At 58.3% G+C, this 19,067-nt stretch overlaps 1 protein-coding gene across 2 annotated transcripts; it reads left to right on the top strand.

The window, feature by feature from the left end:
- Window positions 1-4,649: 4,649 nt before the first annotated feature.
- Window positions 4,650-17,244, top strand: LOC141164756 (tubby-related protein 3-like). 2 transcript variants are annotated; one of them, XM_073650276.1, is made up of 11 exons: window positions 4,650-4,806; window positions 7,736-7,787; window positions 10,027-10,195; window positions 10,415-10,777; window positions 10,858-10,952; window positions 11,022-11,219; window positions 11,286-11,398; window positions 11,514-11,628; window positions 11,701-11,799; window positions 11,998-12,169; window positions 15,917-17,241. In XM_073650276.1, exons 1-11 carry the CDS (start codon window positions 4,772-4,774, stop codon window positions 16,048-16,050), a joined length of 1,545 nt encoding a protein of 514 aa, XP_073506377.1. In that variant the 5' UTR covers window positions 4,650-4,771; the 3' UTR covers window positions 16,051-17,241. The 2 variants fall into 2 exon arrangements, with proteins under 2 accessions (XP_073506377.1, XP_073506378.1); XM_073650277.1 differs by lacking the exon at window positions 7,736-7,787 and having other exon boundaries at window positions 4,660-4,806; window positions 15,917-17,244.
- The last annotated feature ends 1,823 nt before the right edge of the window (window positions 17,245-19,067 follow it).

Raw genomic sequence — 19,067 nt, 5'->3', positions numbered from 1 at the left:
AGAGTAGATAAGAGGGGAGTAGAGAAGGAGATCTTGTGAGGATCGGAGGCTGCGTGCAGGTATGTACCGGGAGACTAGATCACAGATGTATGGAGGAGACAGTTTGTGGATGGCTTTGTATACCAAGGTTAGAGTCTTGAACTTGAGTCTCTGGGCAATGGGGAGCCGGTGCAGGGATTGACAGAGGGGAGAGGCAGGGGAATGGCAGGCGGACAGGTTGATTAGTCAGGCAGCAGAGTTTAAGATAGATTGGAGGGGTGCGAGAGTGGTAGAAGGGAGGCCACAGAGCAGGAGGTTGCAGTAGTCAAGGCGGGAGATGATGAGGGCGTGCACTAGGGTTTTTGCAGATTCATGGTTGAGGAATGTGTGGATCCGGGAAATCTTTTTGAGTTGGAGTCAGCATGAAGTGGAAAGGACTTGGATATGAGGTTTGAAGGAGAGGTCAGAGTCCAGGGTTACCCCGAGGCAGCAAGCTTGCGGGACTGGGGAGAGTGGACAGCCATTGACTTTGATGGATAGGTCAGATGGGAGGGTTGAGTGAGATGGTGGAAAGATGGTGAATTCAGTTTTATCCATATTAAGTTTTATGAATCTAGCAGAGAATAAAGATGAAATAGCAGACACACATTGTGGGATTCTGGTTCGTAGGGAGGAGGCATCAGGTCCAGAGAGGTAGATCTGTGTGTCATCAGCATAGAGGTGATACTGAAAGCCGTGATACTCTATGAGCTGTCCCAGGCCTAAGGTGTAGATAGAAAAGTGAAGTGGTCCTAGAACTGAGCCTTGGGGGACACCAACAGATAGAGGGTGAGATGAGGTGGTGTGTGAGTGGAAGACGCTGAATGTCCGGTCTGTTAGGTATGAGGAGATCCAAGATAGGGCCAAGTCTGTGATGCCGAGAGATGAGAGAGTCTGTAGTAAGAGGGAATGGTCCACTGTGTCAAAAGCAGAGGACAGGTCCAGGAGTAGTGTCGCTTGGATTTGGCAGTCAGTAGGTCGTTGGTGACTTTAGTCAGGGCAGTTTCAGTGGAGTGATGCAGTCGGAAGCCAGATTGTAAGCAGTCAAAGAGGGAGCAGGAGGAGAGGTGAGCGGACAGCTCAAGATGGACATGTTCTTCCAGTAGGTTTGAGGCATAGGGGAGAAGTGAGATGGGGCGATAGCTAGACAGAGAGGATGGGTTAAGGGAGGGCTTTTTGAGGATGGGTGTGATCAATGCATGTTTGAAACATGAGGGGAAGACGCCAGTTGTTAGTGACAGGTTGAAGAGGTGGGTTAGGGTTGGGATGAAGACTGCGGTGAGGTTTGGGATGAGGTGGGATGGGGTTGGGTCAAGTTCACAGGTGATAAGATGTGACTTGGAGAGTAAAGAGGAAAGTTGATCTTCCGTGATGGCGGAGAAGCTGATTTTGGAGGCGGATAGTCGAGTAGTTATGAGAAGGGGCAGTGGGGACTTATGGCCAAAGCTTTGCCTTATAATGTCAATCTTCTGCTTGAAGAATGAGGCAAAACTTCAGCTGAAATGAGTGGGGAGGGAGGAGAGAATTGAAAGTACTGAATAGCTGTTTAGAGTTGTGAGACAGGGAGGATATGAGCGATGAGAAGTAGTTTTTTCTGCTGCAGTTAGTGTGGACTTGAAAGTAGTGAGGGACTGTTTGAATGCGATAAAGTGCTTGTTGGAGTGGGACCTTTTCCATTTCCGTTCAGCAACCCTGGAGGCCCGCCTCAGTTTTTTAGTCTGGCTGGTGTGCCAGGGTTGCCTGTTGATTGTGTGAGCTTTGGTATGTGTGAGGGGGGCGACCAAATTGAGAGCTGCAGCTGTTGTGGTGTTATATAAAGTGGCAGCAGCATCTGCATCGCGTAAGGAATTTATGTCTGTAAGAGGGAGGAGGGATTCAGAGAGTGAGTGAAGGTCAAAGGTGTTTGAGATTTCTGCGAGGGTGTGCAAGTTTCTGGATGGGGGATTGTGGACCTGGAGAGGAGAGGGAAGGGAATGTGAGTAAGTTATTGTCAGAAAGAGGGGAGTTAGAGAGGTTAGATAGGGAACAGAAGCGGGTGAAGATGAGGTAAAGTGTGTGTCCATCTTTGTGAGTGACCATTCAGCGAGGCCGAAGGAAGAAGTGAGGGATAGAAGCTTACAGACAGATGATTGGGACGTGTCAATAGGGATGTTAAAGTCACCCATGATGATAGTGGGGATGTCAGAGGAAAGGAAATGGAGTAGTCAGGTAGTGAAGTGGTCTAAGAAGTTGGTGGCTGGACCTGGGGGAAGGTAAATGACAGCCAGTTGGAGGTTGGAGGGGGAGTAGGTGCGCACACATTGCATTTCAAAAGAGGGGAGGGTAACGCAGGGTGGCAATGGGATATGTGAGAAGGAGCAGTTAGCTGACATGATAAAGCCAACTCCTCCACCATGCTTGCTGCTGGGGGGGGGGGGGGGGGGGGGGTGGAATATGTAGATGTTTCCGTCCGTGGTCAGAAAGTCTTTTTCTCTCCCTGTTCTGGAATTGAGGTCTCCAAATATGAGAACTTTGCCCAGGACCTGATAATGGGCAGCTTCTCCTTGTAAGGTCTCCACGCTGTCTGGATTGAAGTAGGGTGACTCTGGAGGGGGTATGTAGGTAGCGCAGAGGTAGACATCAGACTGAGAGGTGAGGATGGAGCTGCTGATTTTGATCCATACGTGTCTGTCTCCCCTCTTCATCGGTTTGATGTACGGTTGGAGCTCCTCTTTATACCAGAGCGATATTCCTCCTGAGCAGCGGCCCTGTTTGATGTTTTAATTTTTCAGGGCAGGGACGGAGATTTCCCTGAATCCAATGGGCACCAGGGATTCGTTTTCAGTTCTGGTCCATGTTTCCATTCACATATCGGGAGGTCTCTGTGCATATCGGGGTCTCTGTATGTATCCGGGAGGTCTCTGTGTGTATCGGGGGGCTCTCTGTGTGTATCGGGGGGTCTCTGTGTGCATCGGGGGGGTCTCTGTGTGCATCGGGGGTGTCTCTGTTTTCATCGGGGGTCTCTGTGTGTATCGGGGGGTGTCTCTGTGTGCATCGGAGGGGTCTCTGTGTATATCGGGGGGTCTCTGTGTGTATCGGGGGGTCTCTGTGTGTATCGGGGGGGTCTCTGTGTGTATCGGGGGGTCTCTGTGTATATCAGGGTGTCTCTGTTTTCATCGGGTGTCTCTGTGTGCATCGGAGGGGTCTCTGTGTGTATCGGGGGGTCTCTGTGTGTATCGGGGGTCTCTGTGTATATCGGGGGGTCTCTGTGTATATCGGGGGGTCTCTGTGTGTATCAGGGGTCTCTGTGTATATCGGGGAGGTCTCTGTGTATATCGGGGAGGTCTCTGTGTGTATCGGGGAGGTCTCTGTGTGTATCGGGGAGGTTTCTGTGTGTATTGGGGGTCTCTGTATATCGGGGAGGTCTCTGTGTGTATCAGGGGATCTCTGTGTATATCGGGGAGGTCTCTGTGTGTATGGGGGGGTCTCTGTGTATATCGGCGGGGTCTCTGTGTATTCCGGGGGGGTCTCTGTGCATCTCTTGGGGGGGTCTCTGTGTATATCGGGAGGGGTCTCTGTGTATATCGGGGGGGGTCTCTGTGTATATCGGGGGGGTCTCTGTATATCGGGGAGGTCTCTGTGTGTATCAGGGGATCTCTGTGTATATCGGGGAGGTCTCTGTGTGTATGGGGGGGTCTCTGTGTATATCGGCGGGGTCTCTGTGTATTCCGGGGGGGTCTCTGTGCATCTCTTGGGGGGGTCTCTGTGTATATCGGGAGGGGTCTCTGTGTATATCGGGGGGGGTCTCTGTGTATATCGGGGGGGTCTCTGTATATCGGGGAGGTCTCTGTGTGTATCAGGGGATCTGTGTGTATGGGGGGGGTCTCTGTGTATATCGGCGGGGTCTCTGTGTATTCCGGGGGGGTCTCTGTGTATCTCTTGGTGGGGTCTCTGTGTATCTCTTGGTGGGGTCTCTGTGTGTATCGGGAGGGGTCTCTGTGTATATCAGGGAGGTCTCTGTGTATATCAGGGAGGTCTCTGTGTGTATCAGGGAGGTCTCTGTGTGTATTGGGGGGATCTCTGTGTGTATATCGGGGGGTGTCTGTGTATATCGGGGGGGGTGTCTGTGTATATCGGGAGGTCTCTGTGTATATCGTGGGGTCTCTTGTGTATATCGGGGGGGTCTCTGTGTGCATTGGGGGGATCTCTGTGTGTATATCGGAGGGGTCTCTGTGTATATCGGAGGCGTCTCTGTGTATATGGGGGGGTCTGTGTATATCGGTGATCTGTGTATTTATCAGGGGGTCTCTGTGTATATCGGAGGGGTGTCTGTATATCGGGGGGTCTCTTTGTATATCGGGGATCTCTGTGTATATATCTTGGGGGGGGTCTCTGTGTATATCGGGGGGGTCTCTTTGTATATCGGGGATCTCTGTGTATATATCTTGGGGGGGTCTCTTTGTATATCGGGGATCTCTGTGTATATATCTTGGGGGGGTCTCTTTGTATATCGGGGGGTCACTATATTACACGTCCACCTCTTGTCCAGTTTCGGGGTCTGTTAATTACACATAAAGTTTCGTCTCCCGTTTCTTTAGCCCCGCCCTTCATTCCACAGTTCAGCCCCGCCCCCAGGACGCTCTCACGTTCTACCAACCAATGAGGAGAGACCTCTGACCAATGGGCGGGCGGGACACTGCCGGGTGCGGTTGTCAGGTGCAGACTGGTTGCTAAGGGACTGGGGACGGGAAATAACGGGGAGAAAAGCTGCGGAATGGAGTCCAGCGCGGAGTGGGGACCCGGAGCCAGGTACAAGGGAGGGAGACCCCCCATCATCCTCCTCCCCCAATACACAGACCCCCAGCATCCTCCTCCCCCAATACACAGACCCCCAGCATCCTCCTCCCCCAATACACAGACCCCCAGCATCCTCCTCCCCCAATACACAGACCCCCAGCATCCTCCTCCCCAATACACAGACCCCCAGCATCCTCCTCCCCCAATACACAGACCCCCAGCATCCTCCTCCCCCAATACACAGACCCCCAGCATCCTCCTCCCCTAATACTCAGACCCCCATCATCCTCCTCCCCTAATACACAGACCCCCATCATCCTCCTCCCCTAATACACAGACCCCCGTCATCCTCCCAATACACAGACCCCCATCATCCTCCTCCCCTAATACGCAGACCCCCATCATCCTCCCAGTGCACAGACCCCCATCATCCTCCCAATACACAGACCCCCATCATCCTCCTCCCCTAATACACAGGCCCCCAACATCCTCCTCCCCTAATACACAGACCCCCATCATCCTCCTCCCCTAATACACAGACCCCCCATCATCCTCCTCCCCTAATACACAGACCCCCATCATCCTCCTCCACTAATACACAGACCCCCATCATCCTCCTCCCCTAATACACAGGCCCCCATCATCCTCCTCCCCTAATACACAGACCCCCATCATCCTCCTCCCCTAATACACAGACCCCCATCATCCTCCTCCACTAATACACAGGCCCCCATCATCCTCCTCCCCTAATACACAGGCCCCCATCATCCTCCTCCCCTAATACACAGACCCCCCATCATCCTCCTCCCCTAATACACAGACCCCCATCATCCTCCTCCCCTAATACACAGACCCCCATCATCCTCCTCCCCTAATACACAGGCCCCCATCCTCCTCCTCCCCTAATACACAGACCCCCATCATCCTCCTCCCCCAATACACAGACCCCCTTCATCCTCCTCCCCTAATACACAGACCCCCCATCATCCTCCCAATACACAGACCCCCCATCATCCTCCCAATACACAGACCCCCCATCATCCTCCCAATACACAGACCCCCCATCATCCTCCCAATACACAGACCCCCCCATCATCCTCCCAATACACAGACCCCCATCATCCTCCCAATACACAGACCCCCATCATCCTCCCAATACACAGACCCCCATCATCCTCCTCCCCTAATACACAGACCCCCATCATCCTCCTCCCCTAATACACTGACCCCCATCATCCTCCTCCCCTAATACACTGACCCCCATCATCCTCCTCCCCTAATACACTGACCCCCATCATCCTCCTCCCCCAATACACAGACCCCCAACATCCTCCTCCCCCAATACACAGACCCCCAACATCCTCCTCCCCCAATACACAGACCCCCATCATCCTCCTCCCCTAATACACAGATCCCCATCATCCTCCTCCCCTAATACACAGACCCCCATCATCCTCCCAATACACAGACCCCCATCATCCTCCCAATACACAGACCCCCATCATCCTCCCAATACACAGACCCCCATCATCCTCCCAATACACAGACCCCCATCATCCTCCTCCCCTAATACACACACCCCCATCATCCTCCTCCCCTAATACACAGACCCCCATCATCCTCCTCCCCTAATACACAGACCCCCAACATCCTCCTCCCCCAATACACAGACCCCCATCATCCTCCCCCAATACACAGACCCCCGTCATCCTCCTCCCCTAATGCACAGACCCCCATCATCTCCCCAATACACAGACCCCCATCATCCTCCTCCACTAATACACAGACCCCCATCATCCTCCTCCACTAATACACAGACCCCCAGCATCTCCCCAATACACAGACCCCCATCATCCTCCTCCCCTAATACACAGACCCCCGTCATCCTCCTCCCCTAATACACAGACCCCCATCATCCTCCTCCCCTAATACACAGACCCCCATCAGCCTCCTCCCCTAATACACAGACCCCCGTCATCCTCCTCCTCTAATACACAGACCCCCGTCATCCTCCTCCTCTAATACACAGACCCCCATCAGCCTCCTCCACTAATACACAGACCCCCAGCATCTCCCCAATACACAGACCTCCATCATCCTCCTCCCCTAATACACAGACCCCCGTCATCCTCCCCAATACACAGACCCCCGTCATCCTCCTTCCCTAATACACATTCCCCAATACACAGACCCCCATCATCCTCCTCCACTAATACACAGACCCCCAGCATCTCCCCAATACACAGACCCCCATCATCCTCCTCCCCTAATACACAGACCCCCGTCATCCTCCCCAATACACAGACCCCCATCATCCTCCTCCCCTAATACACAGACCCCCGTCATCCTCCCAATACACAGACCCCCATCATCCTCCTCCCCTAATACACATTCCCCAATACACAGACCCCCATCAGCCTCCTCCCCTAATACACAGACCCCCGTCACCCTCCTCCCCTAATACACAGACCCCTGTCATCCTCCCCTAATACACAGACCCCCCATCATCCTCCTCCCCCAATGCACAGACCCCCCATCATCCTCCTCCCCCGATACACAGACCCCCATCATCCTCCTCATCTCTCATACACAGACCCCCATCATCCTCCTCCCCCAATACACAGACCCCCATCATCCCCCTCTTCTCTCATACACAGACCCCCATCATCCTCCTCTTCTCTCATACACAGACCCCCATCATCCTCCTCTTCTCTCATTCACAGACCCCCATCATCCTCCTCTTCTCTCATTCACAGACCCCCATCATCCTCCTCTTCTCTCATACACAGACCCCCATCATCCTCCTCTTCTCTCATACACAGACCCCCATCATCCTCCTCTTCTCTCATACACAGACCCCCATCATCCTCCTCTTCTCTCATACACAGACCCCCATCATCCTCCTCTTCTCTCATACACAGTAATTACTTTTTGTTTCCAGTATCTTGGATGATGAGAATCTTCGGCTCCGGCAGCTCAAGTTGCACAATCAGGTGCGGGAAGTGTGAGATCTGCGGGTGTGGTGGGGGTATTGTGGGTGCGGGTAAGGTTGGGTGTCAGGTACGATTGGGTGTGGGTTCGGTGGTGTGTGGGTATTGTGGGGTGCGGGTACGGTTGGGTGTGGGTTCGGTGTGTGGGTATTGTGGGGTGCGTGTATGGTGTGGTCTGGGAATTGTGGGGTGCGGGTATGGTGAGGTGTGGGTTTCGGGGTGTGGGTATTGTGGGGTGCGGGTACGGTGTGGTGTGGGTATTGTGGGGTGCGGGTACGGTGTGGTCTGGGTATTGTGGGGTGCGGGTGTGGTGTGGGTATTGTGGGGTGTGGTGTGGGTATTGTGGGGTGTGGGTACGGTGTGGTGCGGGTACGGTGGGGTGTGGGTATTGTGGGGTGCGGGTACGGTGGGGTGTGGGTATTGTGGGGTACGGGTATTGTGGAGTGTGGGTATTGTGGGGTGCGGGTACGGTGGGGTGTGGGTATTGTGGGGTACGGTGGGGTGTGGGTATTGTGGGGTGCGGGTGGGGTGCGGGTACGGTGGGGTGTGGGTATTGTGGGGTGCGGGTGGGGTGTGGGTATTGTGGGTATTGTGGGGTGCGGGTACGGTGGGGTGTGGGTATTGTGGGGTACGGTGGGGTGTGGGTATTGTGGGGTGTGGGTATTGTGGGGTGCGGGTATTGTGGGGTGCGGGTACGGTGGGGTGTGGGTACGGTGGGGTGCGGGTACGGTGGGGTGCTTGTACGGTGGGGTGTGGGTACGGTGGGGTGCGGGTACGGTGGGGTGTGGGTATTGTGGGGTACGGTGGGGTGCGGGTACGGTGGGGTGTGGATATTGTGGGGTGTGGGTACGGTGGGGTGTGGGTATTGTGGGGTGCGGGTACGGTGGGGTGTGGGTATTGTGGGGTGCGGGTACGGTGGGGTGTGGGTATTGTGGGGTGCGGGTACGGTGGGGTGTGGGTATTGTGGGGTGCGGGTACGGTAGGGTGTGGGTATTGTGGGGTGCGGGTACGGTGGGGTGCGGGTACGGTGGGGTGTGGGTATTGTGGGGTGTGGGTACGGTGGGGTGTGGGTACGGTGGGGTGTGGGTACTGTGGGGTGCGGGTACGGTGGGGTGCGGGTACGGTGGGGTGTGGGTACGGTGGGGTGCGGGTACGGTGGGGTGTGGGTATTGTGGGGTGCGGGTACGGTGGGGTGTGGGTATTGTGGGGTGCGGGTACGGTGGGGTGTGGGTATTGTGGGGTGCAGGGTGCATGTACTGTGGTGCTGCTCTGCCTTACATCTCCATGTGATCCCTGCACTGTCTCTTCCTCTCTCTGCTGCAGTCAGTCTTCGGTCGTAACCAATGACACAATCTACACTATACGTTTTGTAATTGGGGGCCCGTACAGTCCCTGTTCTCCTTCCTCCGCTCCTCACTGTTCTCCTCCCTCCGCTCCTTCCTCCGCTACTTCCTCTACTACTTCCTCCGCTCCTTCCTCCGCTCCTTCCTCTGCTCCTTCCTCCGCTCCTTCCTCTGCTCCTTCCTCCGCTCCTCTCTCTGCTCCTTCCTCCGCTCCTCTCTCTGCTCCTTCCTCCGCTCCTCTTTCTGCTCCTTCCTCCGCTCCTCTTTCTGCTCCTTCCTCCGCTCCTCTTTCTGCTCCTTCCTCCGCTCCTCTCTCTGCTCCTTCCTCCGCTCCTCTCTCTGCTCCTTCCTCCGCTCCTCTCTCTGCTCCTTCCTCCGCTCCTCTCTCTGCTCCTTCCTCCGCTCCTCTCTCTGCTCCTTCCTCCGCTCCTCTCTCTGCTCCTTCCTCCGCTCCTCTCTCTGCTCCTTCCTCTGCTCTGCTCCTCACTGTTCTCCTCCCTCTGCTCCTCACTTTTCTTCTCCCTCCGCTCCTCTCCTTCCTCTGCTCCTCACTGTTCTCCTCACTGTTCTCCTCCCTCTGCTCCTTCCTCCGCTCCTCTCTCTGCTCCTTCCTCCGCTCCTCTTTCTGCTCCTTCCTCCGCTCCTCTCTCTGCTCCTTCCTCCGCTCCTCTCTCTGCTCCTTCCTCTGCTCTGCTCTGCTCCTCACTGTTCTCCTCCCTCTGCTCCTCACTTTTCTTCTCCCTCCGCTCCTCTCCTTCCTCTGCTCCTCACTGTTCTCCGCTCCTCCCGCTGCTCCTCACTGTTCTCCTCACCCCTCTCCTTCCTCTGCTCTGCTCTGCTCCTTCCTCTGCTCTGCTCCTTCCTCTGCTCTGCTCCTCACTCTGCTCTTTACTCTGCAGCGCGCCCTGCTGGAGATGAAGCAGAGGAGGAGGCGTCAGGAGTCGCACATGGTGCTGCCGAACCAGGAGCCCCGATCACTACGAGGAAGGAGCAAGAGGAGCGAGGAGCAGGCGCCCCTGATGCAGCGCAGCAGCCCCCGATCCAAACCCACAGATGTCGTGTTACATGGTGAGTGTGGACCCCAAACACACCCAGAGCCCTCCAATATTGGATGTCACTTCTTGATTATTATCAGCAATGTCCAGAAGGTGGCAGCAAAGCACAGGATAATATAGGGACGCGTGTGGCCACCTGTGCATACAGCCGGCGCCTGCAGCAGGGACCATCCTGTCTTTTCGGCCCCCGGGGGCCGTTCTGTTACTCACATGACGTTGCGTTGTCTCGCAGGCATCGATGGCCCCGCCGCGCTCCACACCACCAAGGAGCTGGAGTTTAAGATCCACATTCTGTCCGTGGGTGAAACCTGCCCCGATGAGATCACATCAGATGATTCCCGGCCGAGCTCGGGCACGAGGCCCGGATCCCCCCAGAGCAAGCCCACCGCCTCCCCGAAAGAGTGGAAAGGCCGATTCCAAATATCTGAGGCCATTCCCCAATCCGGGACCACCAGGAGCGACGTCACACAGGCGCGGACCCACCCTGCTCCCCCCAGCGAGCCCGCACCCAAACCGAGCTCCAAGGAGGAAGAAGAGACCCCAAGAAAGAAAGAGGTGTCCAAACGGGACCTCCAAAAAATGCTGCAGAAAAGGGGTGAGTTTCCCTGTTCACTGCTCCAGAGCTGCACTCACTATTCAGCTCTTGGGGTTTCACTGCTGTCTGACTTCTTCCAGGAATATCGGACAGTCTGAAGTTTGATGAGGAGTCTTCAGACGAGGGGCCGCCGGGGTCTCGACCGGGATCAGCCTCCAGTAAGAAGTCCCAGGCAGTGAGTACCGGCCCCCAGGATTCTTGCTGTCGCCCCTCTTCTTCCTCCTCCATTAACCCCTTCTTGCAGGACTCGGCCTCTCCAGACACCGCTCCGGCTGCACCGTCTGGAGACGCGGTGGACGTGGGAGACCTGAAGGAGTTCGCTTTACGCCCAGCGCCTCGGGGCGTCACTATAAGGTGCCGGATCAGCCGCGACAAGAAGGGCATGGACCGCGGCCTGTACCCGACGTACTACATGCACCAGGAGAAGGACGACAGCCGGAAGGTGAGAGAGGAGGGGTCTGCGAGGGCAGGGACCCCCGCGATCCGTCCTGACCTTGCTCTCTTGCAGGTTTTCCTTCTCGCTGGAAGGAAGAGGAAAAAGAGCAAAACCTCCAATTACCTGATCTCCATCGACCCCACGGACATGTCGCGAGAAGGGGGCAGCTTTGTAGGAAAACTCCGGTATGTGTGAGGCGGGATCCCTGCTTGCTGACGTGCTCCGCAGGGTTGGTTTGTAACCATGGAGACACATAGGACTGCACAGGAGCTGTATAACCCTCTGTCCTCATTTTATTAGATCCAACCTAATGGGGACCAAGTTCACGGTGTACGATGATGGGGTGAACCCGACCAAGGCCCGGGGGTCGCCGGAGGGCCATGGCGTGCGGCAGGAGCTGGCGGCGGTCTGTTATGTAAGTATAGCGCTAAGATCCGGGGTAACGTCCCCCCTGCAGGTCCGTATTCACCCCACTGTCCTCCAACAGGAGACTAACGTCCTGGGCTTTAAGGGGCCGAGGAAGATGTCCGTCCTGATACCGGGGATGAACATCAACCACGAGCGCATCCCGTTCCAGCCGCAAAACGTACGTTGTTTAACCCTTTGGCTGCCAGGGCGGTTTTTTGGGGACAATTACAGCTGGAATATGCGATTTCCTTAGAAACGGCGCCATCATGGGCTGTGTTGTGGTATTACAGCTCTGTGGATTAGCTGCAGCATCAGAAAGCGCCACGAGGAGAAGGCGGCGCTGTGTCTGCGGTCACTGAGGTCTCTTGTGTTTCAGGATTCGGAGAGTCTTCTTTCCCGGTGGCAAAGTAAGCGTCAGGAGAACATCATCGAGCTGCACAACAAGGCGCCGGTGTGGAACGACGACACGCAGTCCTACGTGCTGAACTTCCACGGGCGCGTCACGCACGCCTCCGTCAAGAACTTCCAGATCGTACACGACAATGACCGTGAGTCTGTGAGCGCCACGCTCCTCCTCTGTGCCGCCGCCGTCCTCCTCCTCTGTGCCGCCTCCGTCCTCCTCCTCTTCGCCGCCCTCCACCTCTGTGCCCTTGTCCTCTGCGCCGCCCTGTTCCTCTGTGCCGCCCTGTTCCTCTGTGCCCTTCTCTTCCTCTGCGCTGCCGTCCTCCTCCTCTGCTCCGCCGTCCTCCTCCTCTGTGCCGTTGCCCTCCTCTGCTCCGCTGTCCTCCTCCCCTGCACCCACCTCCTCCTATGCACCGCCGTCCTCCTCTGCGCCACCCTCTCCTGATCCAATTTCCACCTCTGTGCCCTCTTCCTCCTCTTCGCCGCTCTCCACCTCTGTGCCCTCGTCCTCCTCGCCGCCCTCCACCTCTGTGCCCTCTTCCTCCTCTTCGCCGCCCTCCACCTCTGTGCCCTCGTCCTCGCCGCCCTCCACCTCTGTGCCCTCGTCCTCTTCGCCGCCCTCCACCTCTGTGCCCTCGTCCTCCTCGCCGCCCTCCACCTCTGTGCCCTCGTCCTCCTCGCTTCCCTCCACCTCTGTGCCCTCGTCCTCCTCGCCGCCCTCCACCTCTGTGCCCTCGTCCTCTGCGCCGCCCTGTTCCTCTGTGCCCCCCTCTCCCTCTGCGCTGCTGTTCTCCTCCTCTGTGCCGCCGCCTTCCTCCTCTTCGCCGCCCTCCACCTCTGTGCCCTTGTCCTCTGCGCCGCCCTGTTCCTCTGTGCCCTTCTCTTCCTCTGTGCTGCCTTTCTCCTCCTCTGCTCCGCCGTCCTCCTCCTCTGTGCCGTTGCCCTCCTCTGCTCCGCTGTCCTCCTCCCCTGCACCCACCTCCTCCTATGCACCGCCCTCCTCTGCGCCACCCTCTCCTGATCCGATTTCCACCTCTGCGCCGTCCTCTGTGCCCTCTTCCTCCTCTGCTCCGCCCTCCACCTCTGTGCCCTCTTCCTCCTCTATGCTGCCCTCCACCTCTGTGCCCTCGTCCTCTTCGCCGCCCTCCACCTCTGTGCCCTCGTCCTCCTCTATGCTGCCCTCCACCTCTGTGCCCTTGTCCTCTTCGCCGCCCTCGTCCTCTGTGCCCTCGTCCTCCTCTATGCTGCCCTCCACCTCTGTGCCCTTGTCCTCTTCGCCGCCCTCGTCCTCTGCGCCGCCCTGTTCCTCTGTGCCCTCGTCCTCTTCGCCGCCCTCCACCTCTGTGCCCTCTTCCTCCTCTATGCTGCCCTCCACCTCTGTGCCCTCGTCCTCCTCTATGCTGCCCTCCACCTCTGTGCCCTTGTCCTCTTCGCCGCCCTCGTCCTCTGTGCCCTCGTCCTCCTCTATGCTGCCCTCCACCTCTGTGCCCTTGTCCTCTTCGCCGCCCTCGTCCTCTGCGCCGCCCTGTTCCTCTGTGCCCTCGTCCTCTTCGCCGCCCTCCACCTCTGTGCCCTCTTCCTCCTCTATGCTGCCCTCCACCTCTGTGCCCTCGTCCTCCTCTATGCTGCCCTCCACCTCTGTGCCCTTGTCCTCTTCGCCGCCCTCGTCCTCTGTGCCCTCGTCCTCCTCTATGCTGCCCTCCACCTCTGTGCCCTTGTCCTCTTCGCCGCCCTCGTCCTCTGCGCCGCCCTGTTCCTCTGTGCCCTCGTCCTCTTCGCCGCCCTCCACCTCTGTGCCCTCTTCCTCCTCTATGCTGCCCTCCACCTCTGTGCCCTTGTCCTCTTCACCGCCCTCGTCGCCGCCCTCCACCTCTGTGCCCTCTTCCTCCTCTATGCTGCCCTCCACCTCTGTGCCCTCTTCCTCCTCTATGCTGCCCTCCACCTCTGTGCCCTTGTCCTCTTCGCCGCCCTCGTCCTCTGTGCCCTCGTCCTCCTCTATGCTGCCCTCCACCTCTGTGCCCTTGTCCTCTTCGCCGCCCTCGTCCTCTGCGCCGCCCTGTTCCTCTGTGCCCTCGTCCTCTTCGCCGCCCTCCACCTCTGTGCCCTCTTCCTCCTCTATGCTGCCCTCCACCTCTGTGCCCTCGTCCTCCTCTATGCTGCCCTCCACCTCTGTGCCCTTGTCCTCTTCGCCGCCCTCGTCCTCTGTGCCCTCTTCCTCCTCTATGCTGCCCTCCACCTCTGTGCCCTTGTCCTCTTCGCCGCCCTCGTCCTCTGCGCCGCCCTGTTCCTCTGTGCCCTCGTCCTCTTCGCCGCCCTCCACCTCTGTGCCCTCTTCCTCCTCTATGCTGCCCTCCACCTCTGTGCCCTTGTCCTCTTCGCCGCCCTCGTCCTCTGCGCCGCCCTGTTCCTCTGTGCCCTCGTCCTTTTCGCCGCCCTCCACCTCTGTGCCCTCTTCCTCCTCTATGCTGCCCTCCACCTCTGTGCCCTTGTCCTCTTCACCGCCCTCGTCGCCGCCCTCCACCTCTGTGCCCTCTTCCTCCTCTATGCTGCCCTCCACCTCTGTGCCCTCTTCCTCCTCTATGCTGCCCTCCACCTCTGTGCCCTTGTCCTCTTCGCCGCCCTCGTCCTCTGTGCCCTCGTCCTCCTCTATGCTGCCCTCCACCTCTGTGCCCTTGTCCTCTTCGCCGCCCTCGTCCTCTGCGCCGCCCTGTTCCTCTGTGCCCTCGTCCTCTGCGCCGCCCTGTTCCTCTGTGCCCTCGTCCTCTTCCCCGCCCTCCACCTCTGTGCCCTCTTCCTCCTCTATGCCGCCCTCCACCTCTGTACCCTCTTCCTCCTCTTCGCCGCCCTCCACCTCTCTGCCCTCTTCCTCCTCTATGCTGCCCTCCACCTCTGTGCCCTCTTCCTCCTCTATGCTGCCCTCCACCTCTGTGCCCTCTTCCTCCTCTATGCTGCCCTCCACCTCTGTGCCCTCTTCCTCCTCTATGCTGCCCTCCACCTCTGTGCCCTTGTCCTCTTCGCCGCCCTCGTCCTCTGCGCCGCCCTGTTCCTCTGTGCCCTCGTCCTCTTCGCCGCCCTCCACCTCTGTACCCTCTTCCTCCTCTTCGCCGCCCTCCACCTCTGTGCCCTCTTCCTCCTCTATGCTGCCCTCCACCTCTGTGCCCTTGTCCTCTTCGCCGCCCTCGTCCTCTGTGCCCTCGTCCTCCTCTATGCTGCCCTCCACCTCTGTGCCCTTGTCCTCTTCGCCGCCCTCGTCCTCTGCGCCGCCCTGTTCCTCTGTGCCCTCGTCCTCTGCGCCGCCCTGTTCCTCTGTGCCCTCGTCCTCTTCCCCGCCCTCCACCTCTGTGCCCTCTTCCTCCTCTATGCCGCCCTCCACCTCTGTACCCTCTTCCTCCTCTTCGCCGCCCTCCACCTCTGTGCCCTCGTCCTCCTCTATGCTGCCCTCCACCTCTGCGCCCTTGTCCTCTTCGCCGCCCTCGTCGCCGCCCTCCACCTCTCTGCCCTCTTCCTCCTCTATGCTGCCCTCCACCTCTGTGCCCTCTTCCTCCTCTATGCTGCCCTCCACCTCTGTGCCCTCGTCCTCCTCTATGCTGCCCTCCACCTCTCTGCCCTCTTCCTCCTCTATGCTGCCCTCCACCTCTGTGCCCTCGTCCTCCTCTATGCTGCCCTCCACCTCTGCGCCCTTGTCCTCTTCGCCGCCCTCGTCGCCGCCCTCCACCTCTGTGCCCTCTTCCTCCTCTATGCCGCCCTCCACCTCTGTACCCTCTTCCTCCTCTTCGCCGCCCTCCACCTCTCTGCCCTCTTCCTCCTCTATGCTGCCCTCCACCTCTGTGCCCCCCTCTCCCTCTGCGCTGCCCTCCTCTCCGCTCCTGACTGCCGCTTTTCTCTGTTTCCAGCCGAGTACATCGTCATGCAGTTCGGCCGGGTGGCGGAGGACCTCTTCACCCTGGACTACAGCTACCCGCTCTGCGCCCTGCAGGCTTTCTCCGTGGCGCTCTCTAGTTTTGACAGCAAGTTGGCGTGTGAGTGATGGAGGAGCCGGAGCCAAGGGACAAACTGATCACATTAAACCTGCACAATCTGCGGGACGAGAGGAGCCGCCGTCCGTGCCTTTAATAGTCCCAAATATCCAGCGGCTGTGGGGGCCGGACCCCCGCCCTCCACCGCCCGTCCTCTGTATGTAACCAATGCTTTGCACATTGAAACCACGTGTAGGTGTCCTTACACGTAATATACAGCGCTGTGTACATGGGGGTCTCCTGTGTATTGCGCTGTGTGTATGGGGGTCTCCCATGTATGGAACCGTGTATCTGAGGGTCCCCTGTGTACAGCTCCATATACATGGGGTTTCCCTGTGTAGAGCATTGTATATAGGGGGGTTTCCCTGTGTACAGCGTTGTGTATATGGGGGTTTCCCTGTGTACAGCGTTGTGTATATGGGGGTTTCCCTGTGTACAGCGTTGTGTATATGGGGGTTTCCCTGTGTACAGCGTTGTGTATATGGGGGTCTTCTGTTTATGGGGCTGTGTATATGGGGTCTCCCGTGTATCTGGGGGTCACCTGTGTGCAGCACTATATACGTGGGGTTTCCTTGTGTACAGCGTTGTGCATATGGGGGTCTCCTGTGTACAGTGTTGGGTATATTGGGGTCTCCTGTGTACGGTGCCGTATATCGTTGCTGCTGCCTTGTTTTTGCTTTGTGTACAGAATTATGTATGGAGACTACGGCTACAGCCTTAATGTTCACCCTCGTGTACAGTACTGTGTACGGAGGCCGCGGTCTCATATTCGGCCTCGTGTGTGGCGCTGTGTACGGAGGCCGCGGTCTCATATTCGGCCTCGTGTGTGGCGCTGTGTATGGAGGCCGCAGTCTTATATTCACCCTCGTGTACGGTACTGTGTACGGAGGCCACGGTCTCATATTCGGCCTTGTTTGTATACAGTATTGTGAATGGAGGCCGCGGTCTTATATTCACCCTCGTGTACGGTACTGTGTATGGAGGCCGCGGTCTCATATTCGGCCTCGTGTGTGGCGCTGTTTACGGAGGCCGCAGTCTCATATTCGGCCTTGTGTGTGGCGCTGTGTACGGAGGCCGCAGTCTTATAGTCACCCTCGTGTACGGTACTGTGTACGGAGGCCGCAGTCTCATATTCGGCCTTGTGTGTGGCGCTGTGTACGGAGGCCGCAGTCTTATATTCACCCTCGTGTATGGAGGCCGCAGTCTCATATTCGGCCTCGTGTACGGAGGCCGCAGTCTTATAGTCACCCTCGTGTACGGTACTGTGTACGGAGGCCGCGGTCTCATATTCGGCCTTGTGTGTGGCGCTGTGTATGGAGGCCGCAATCTCATATTCGGCCTCGTGTGCGGGGCTGTGTACGGAGGCCGCAGTCTCATATTCGGCCTCGTGTGCGGCGCTGTGTACGGAGGCCGCAGTCTTATAGTCACCCTCGTGTACGGTACTGTGTACGGAGGCCGCAGTCTCATATTCGGCCTCGTGTGCGGCGCTGTGTACGGAGGCCGCAGTCTCATATTCGGCCTCGTGTGCGGCGCTGTGTATGGAGTCCTCGGTCTCCTATTCGGCCTCGTGTGCGGCGCTGTGTACGGAGGCCGCAGTCTCCTATTCGGCCTCGTGTGCGGCGCTGTGTATGGAGTCCTCGGTCTCCTATTCGGCCTCGTGTGCGGCGCTGTGTACGGAGGCCTCGGTCTCATATTCGGCCTCGTGTGCGGCGCTGTGTATGGAGTCCTCGGTCTCATATTCGGCCTCGTGTGCGGCGCTGTGTACGGAGGCCGCAGTCTCCTATTCGGCCTCGTGTGCGGCGCTGTGTATGGAGTCCTCGGTCTCCTATTCGGCCTCGTGTGCGGCGCTGTGTACGGAGGCCGCAGTCTCATATTCGGCCTCGTGTGTGGCGCTGTGTACGGAGGCCGCAGTCTCATATTCGGCCTCGTGTGCGGCGCTGTGTACGGAGGCCGCAGTCTCATATTCGGCCTCGTGTGCGGCGCTGTGTACGGAGGCCGCGGTCTCATATTCGGCCTCGTGTGCGACGCTGTGTACGGAGGCCGCGGTCTCATATTCGGCCTCGTGTGCGACGCTGTGTACGGAGGCCGCGGTCTCATATTCGGCCTCGTGTGCGGCGCTGTGTACGGAGGCCGCGGTCTCATATTCGGCCTCGTGTGCGGCGCTGTGTACGGAGGCCGCGGTCTCATATTCGGCCTCGTGTGCGGCGCTGTGTACGGAGGCCGCGGTCTCATATTCGGCCTCGTGTGTGGCGCTGTGTACGGAGGCCGCGGTCTCATATTCGGCCTCGTGTGTGGCGCTGTGTACGGAGGCCGCGGTCTCATATTCGGCCTCGTGTGTGGCGCTGTGTACGGAGGCCGCAGTCTCATATTTGGCCTCGTGTGTGGCGCTGTGTACGGAGGCCGCAGTCTCATATTCGGCCTCGTGTGTGGCGCTGTTTACGGAGGCCGCGGTCTCATATTCGGCCTCGTGTGTGGCGCTGTGTACAGAGGTCGCGGTCTCATATTCGGCCTCGTGTGTGGCGCTGTGTACGGAGGCCGCGGTCTCATATTCGGCCTCGTGTGCGGCGCTGTGTATGGAGTCCTCGGTCTCCTATTCGGCCTCGTGTGTGGCGCTGTGTACGGAGGCCGCGGTCTCATATTTGGCCTCGTGTGTGGCGCTGTGTACGGAGGCCGCGGTCTCATATTCGGCCTCGTGTGCGGCGCTGTGTATGGAGTCCTCGGTCTCATATTCGGCCTCGTGTGTGGCGCTGTTTACGGAGGCCGGTCTCATATTCGGCCTCGTGTGCGGCGCTGTGTATGGAGTCCTCGGTCTCATATTCGGCCTCGTGTGTGGCGCTGTGTACGGAGGCCGCGGTCTCATATTCGGCCTCGTGTGCGGCGCTGTGTACGGAGGCCGCGGTCTCATATTTGGCCTCGTGTGTGGCGCTGTGTACGGAGGCCGCAGTCTCATATTCGGCCTCGTGTGCGGCGCTGTGTACGGAGGCCGCAGTCTCATATTCGGCCTCGTGTGCGGCGCTGTGTACAGAGG

This window comes from Phyllobates terribilis, unplaced genomic scaffold (genome assembly GCF_046119375.1).
Source record: "Phyllobates terribilis strain yellow unplaced genomic scaffold, ASM4611937v1 Scaffold_10__3_contigs__length_209671492, whole genome shotgun sequence".
NCBI classification, from domain to species: Eukaryota; Metazoa; Chordata; class Amphibia; order Anura; family Dendrobatidae; genus Phyllobates; species Phyllobates terribilis.
The sequence above is the reverse complement of the archived record's forward strand: the minus strand, read 5'-3'. Positions and strand labels throughout refer to the sequence as shown.

Coding starts and splice junctions, on each gene's coding strand:
- LOC141164756 (XM_073650276.1), top strand. CDS start 4,772: ATGGAGTCCAGCGCGGAGTGGGGACCCGGAGCCAG. Junction 4,807..7,735: donor GAGTGGGGACCCGGAGCCAG/GTACAAGGGAGG, acceptor TTTTGTTTCCAG/TATCTTGGATGATGAGAATC. Junction 10,778..10,857: donor AAAAATGCTGCAGAAAAGGG/GTGAGTTTCCCT, acceptor GACTTCTTCCAG/GAATATCGGACAGTCTGAAG.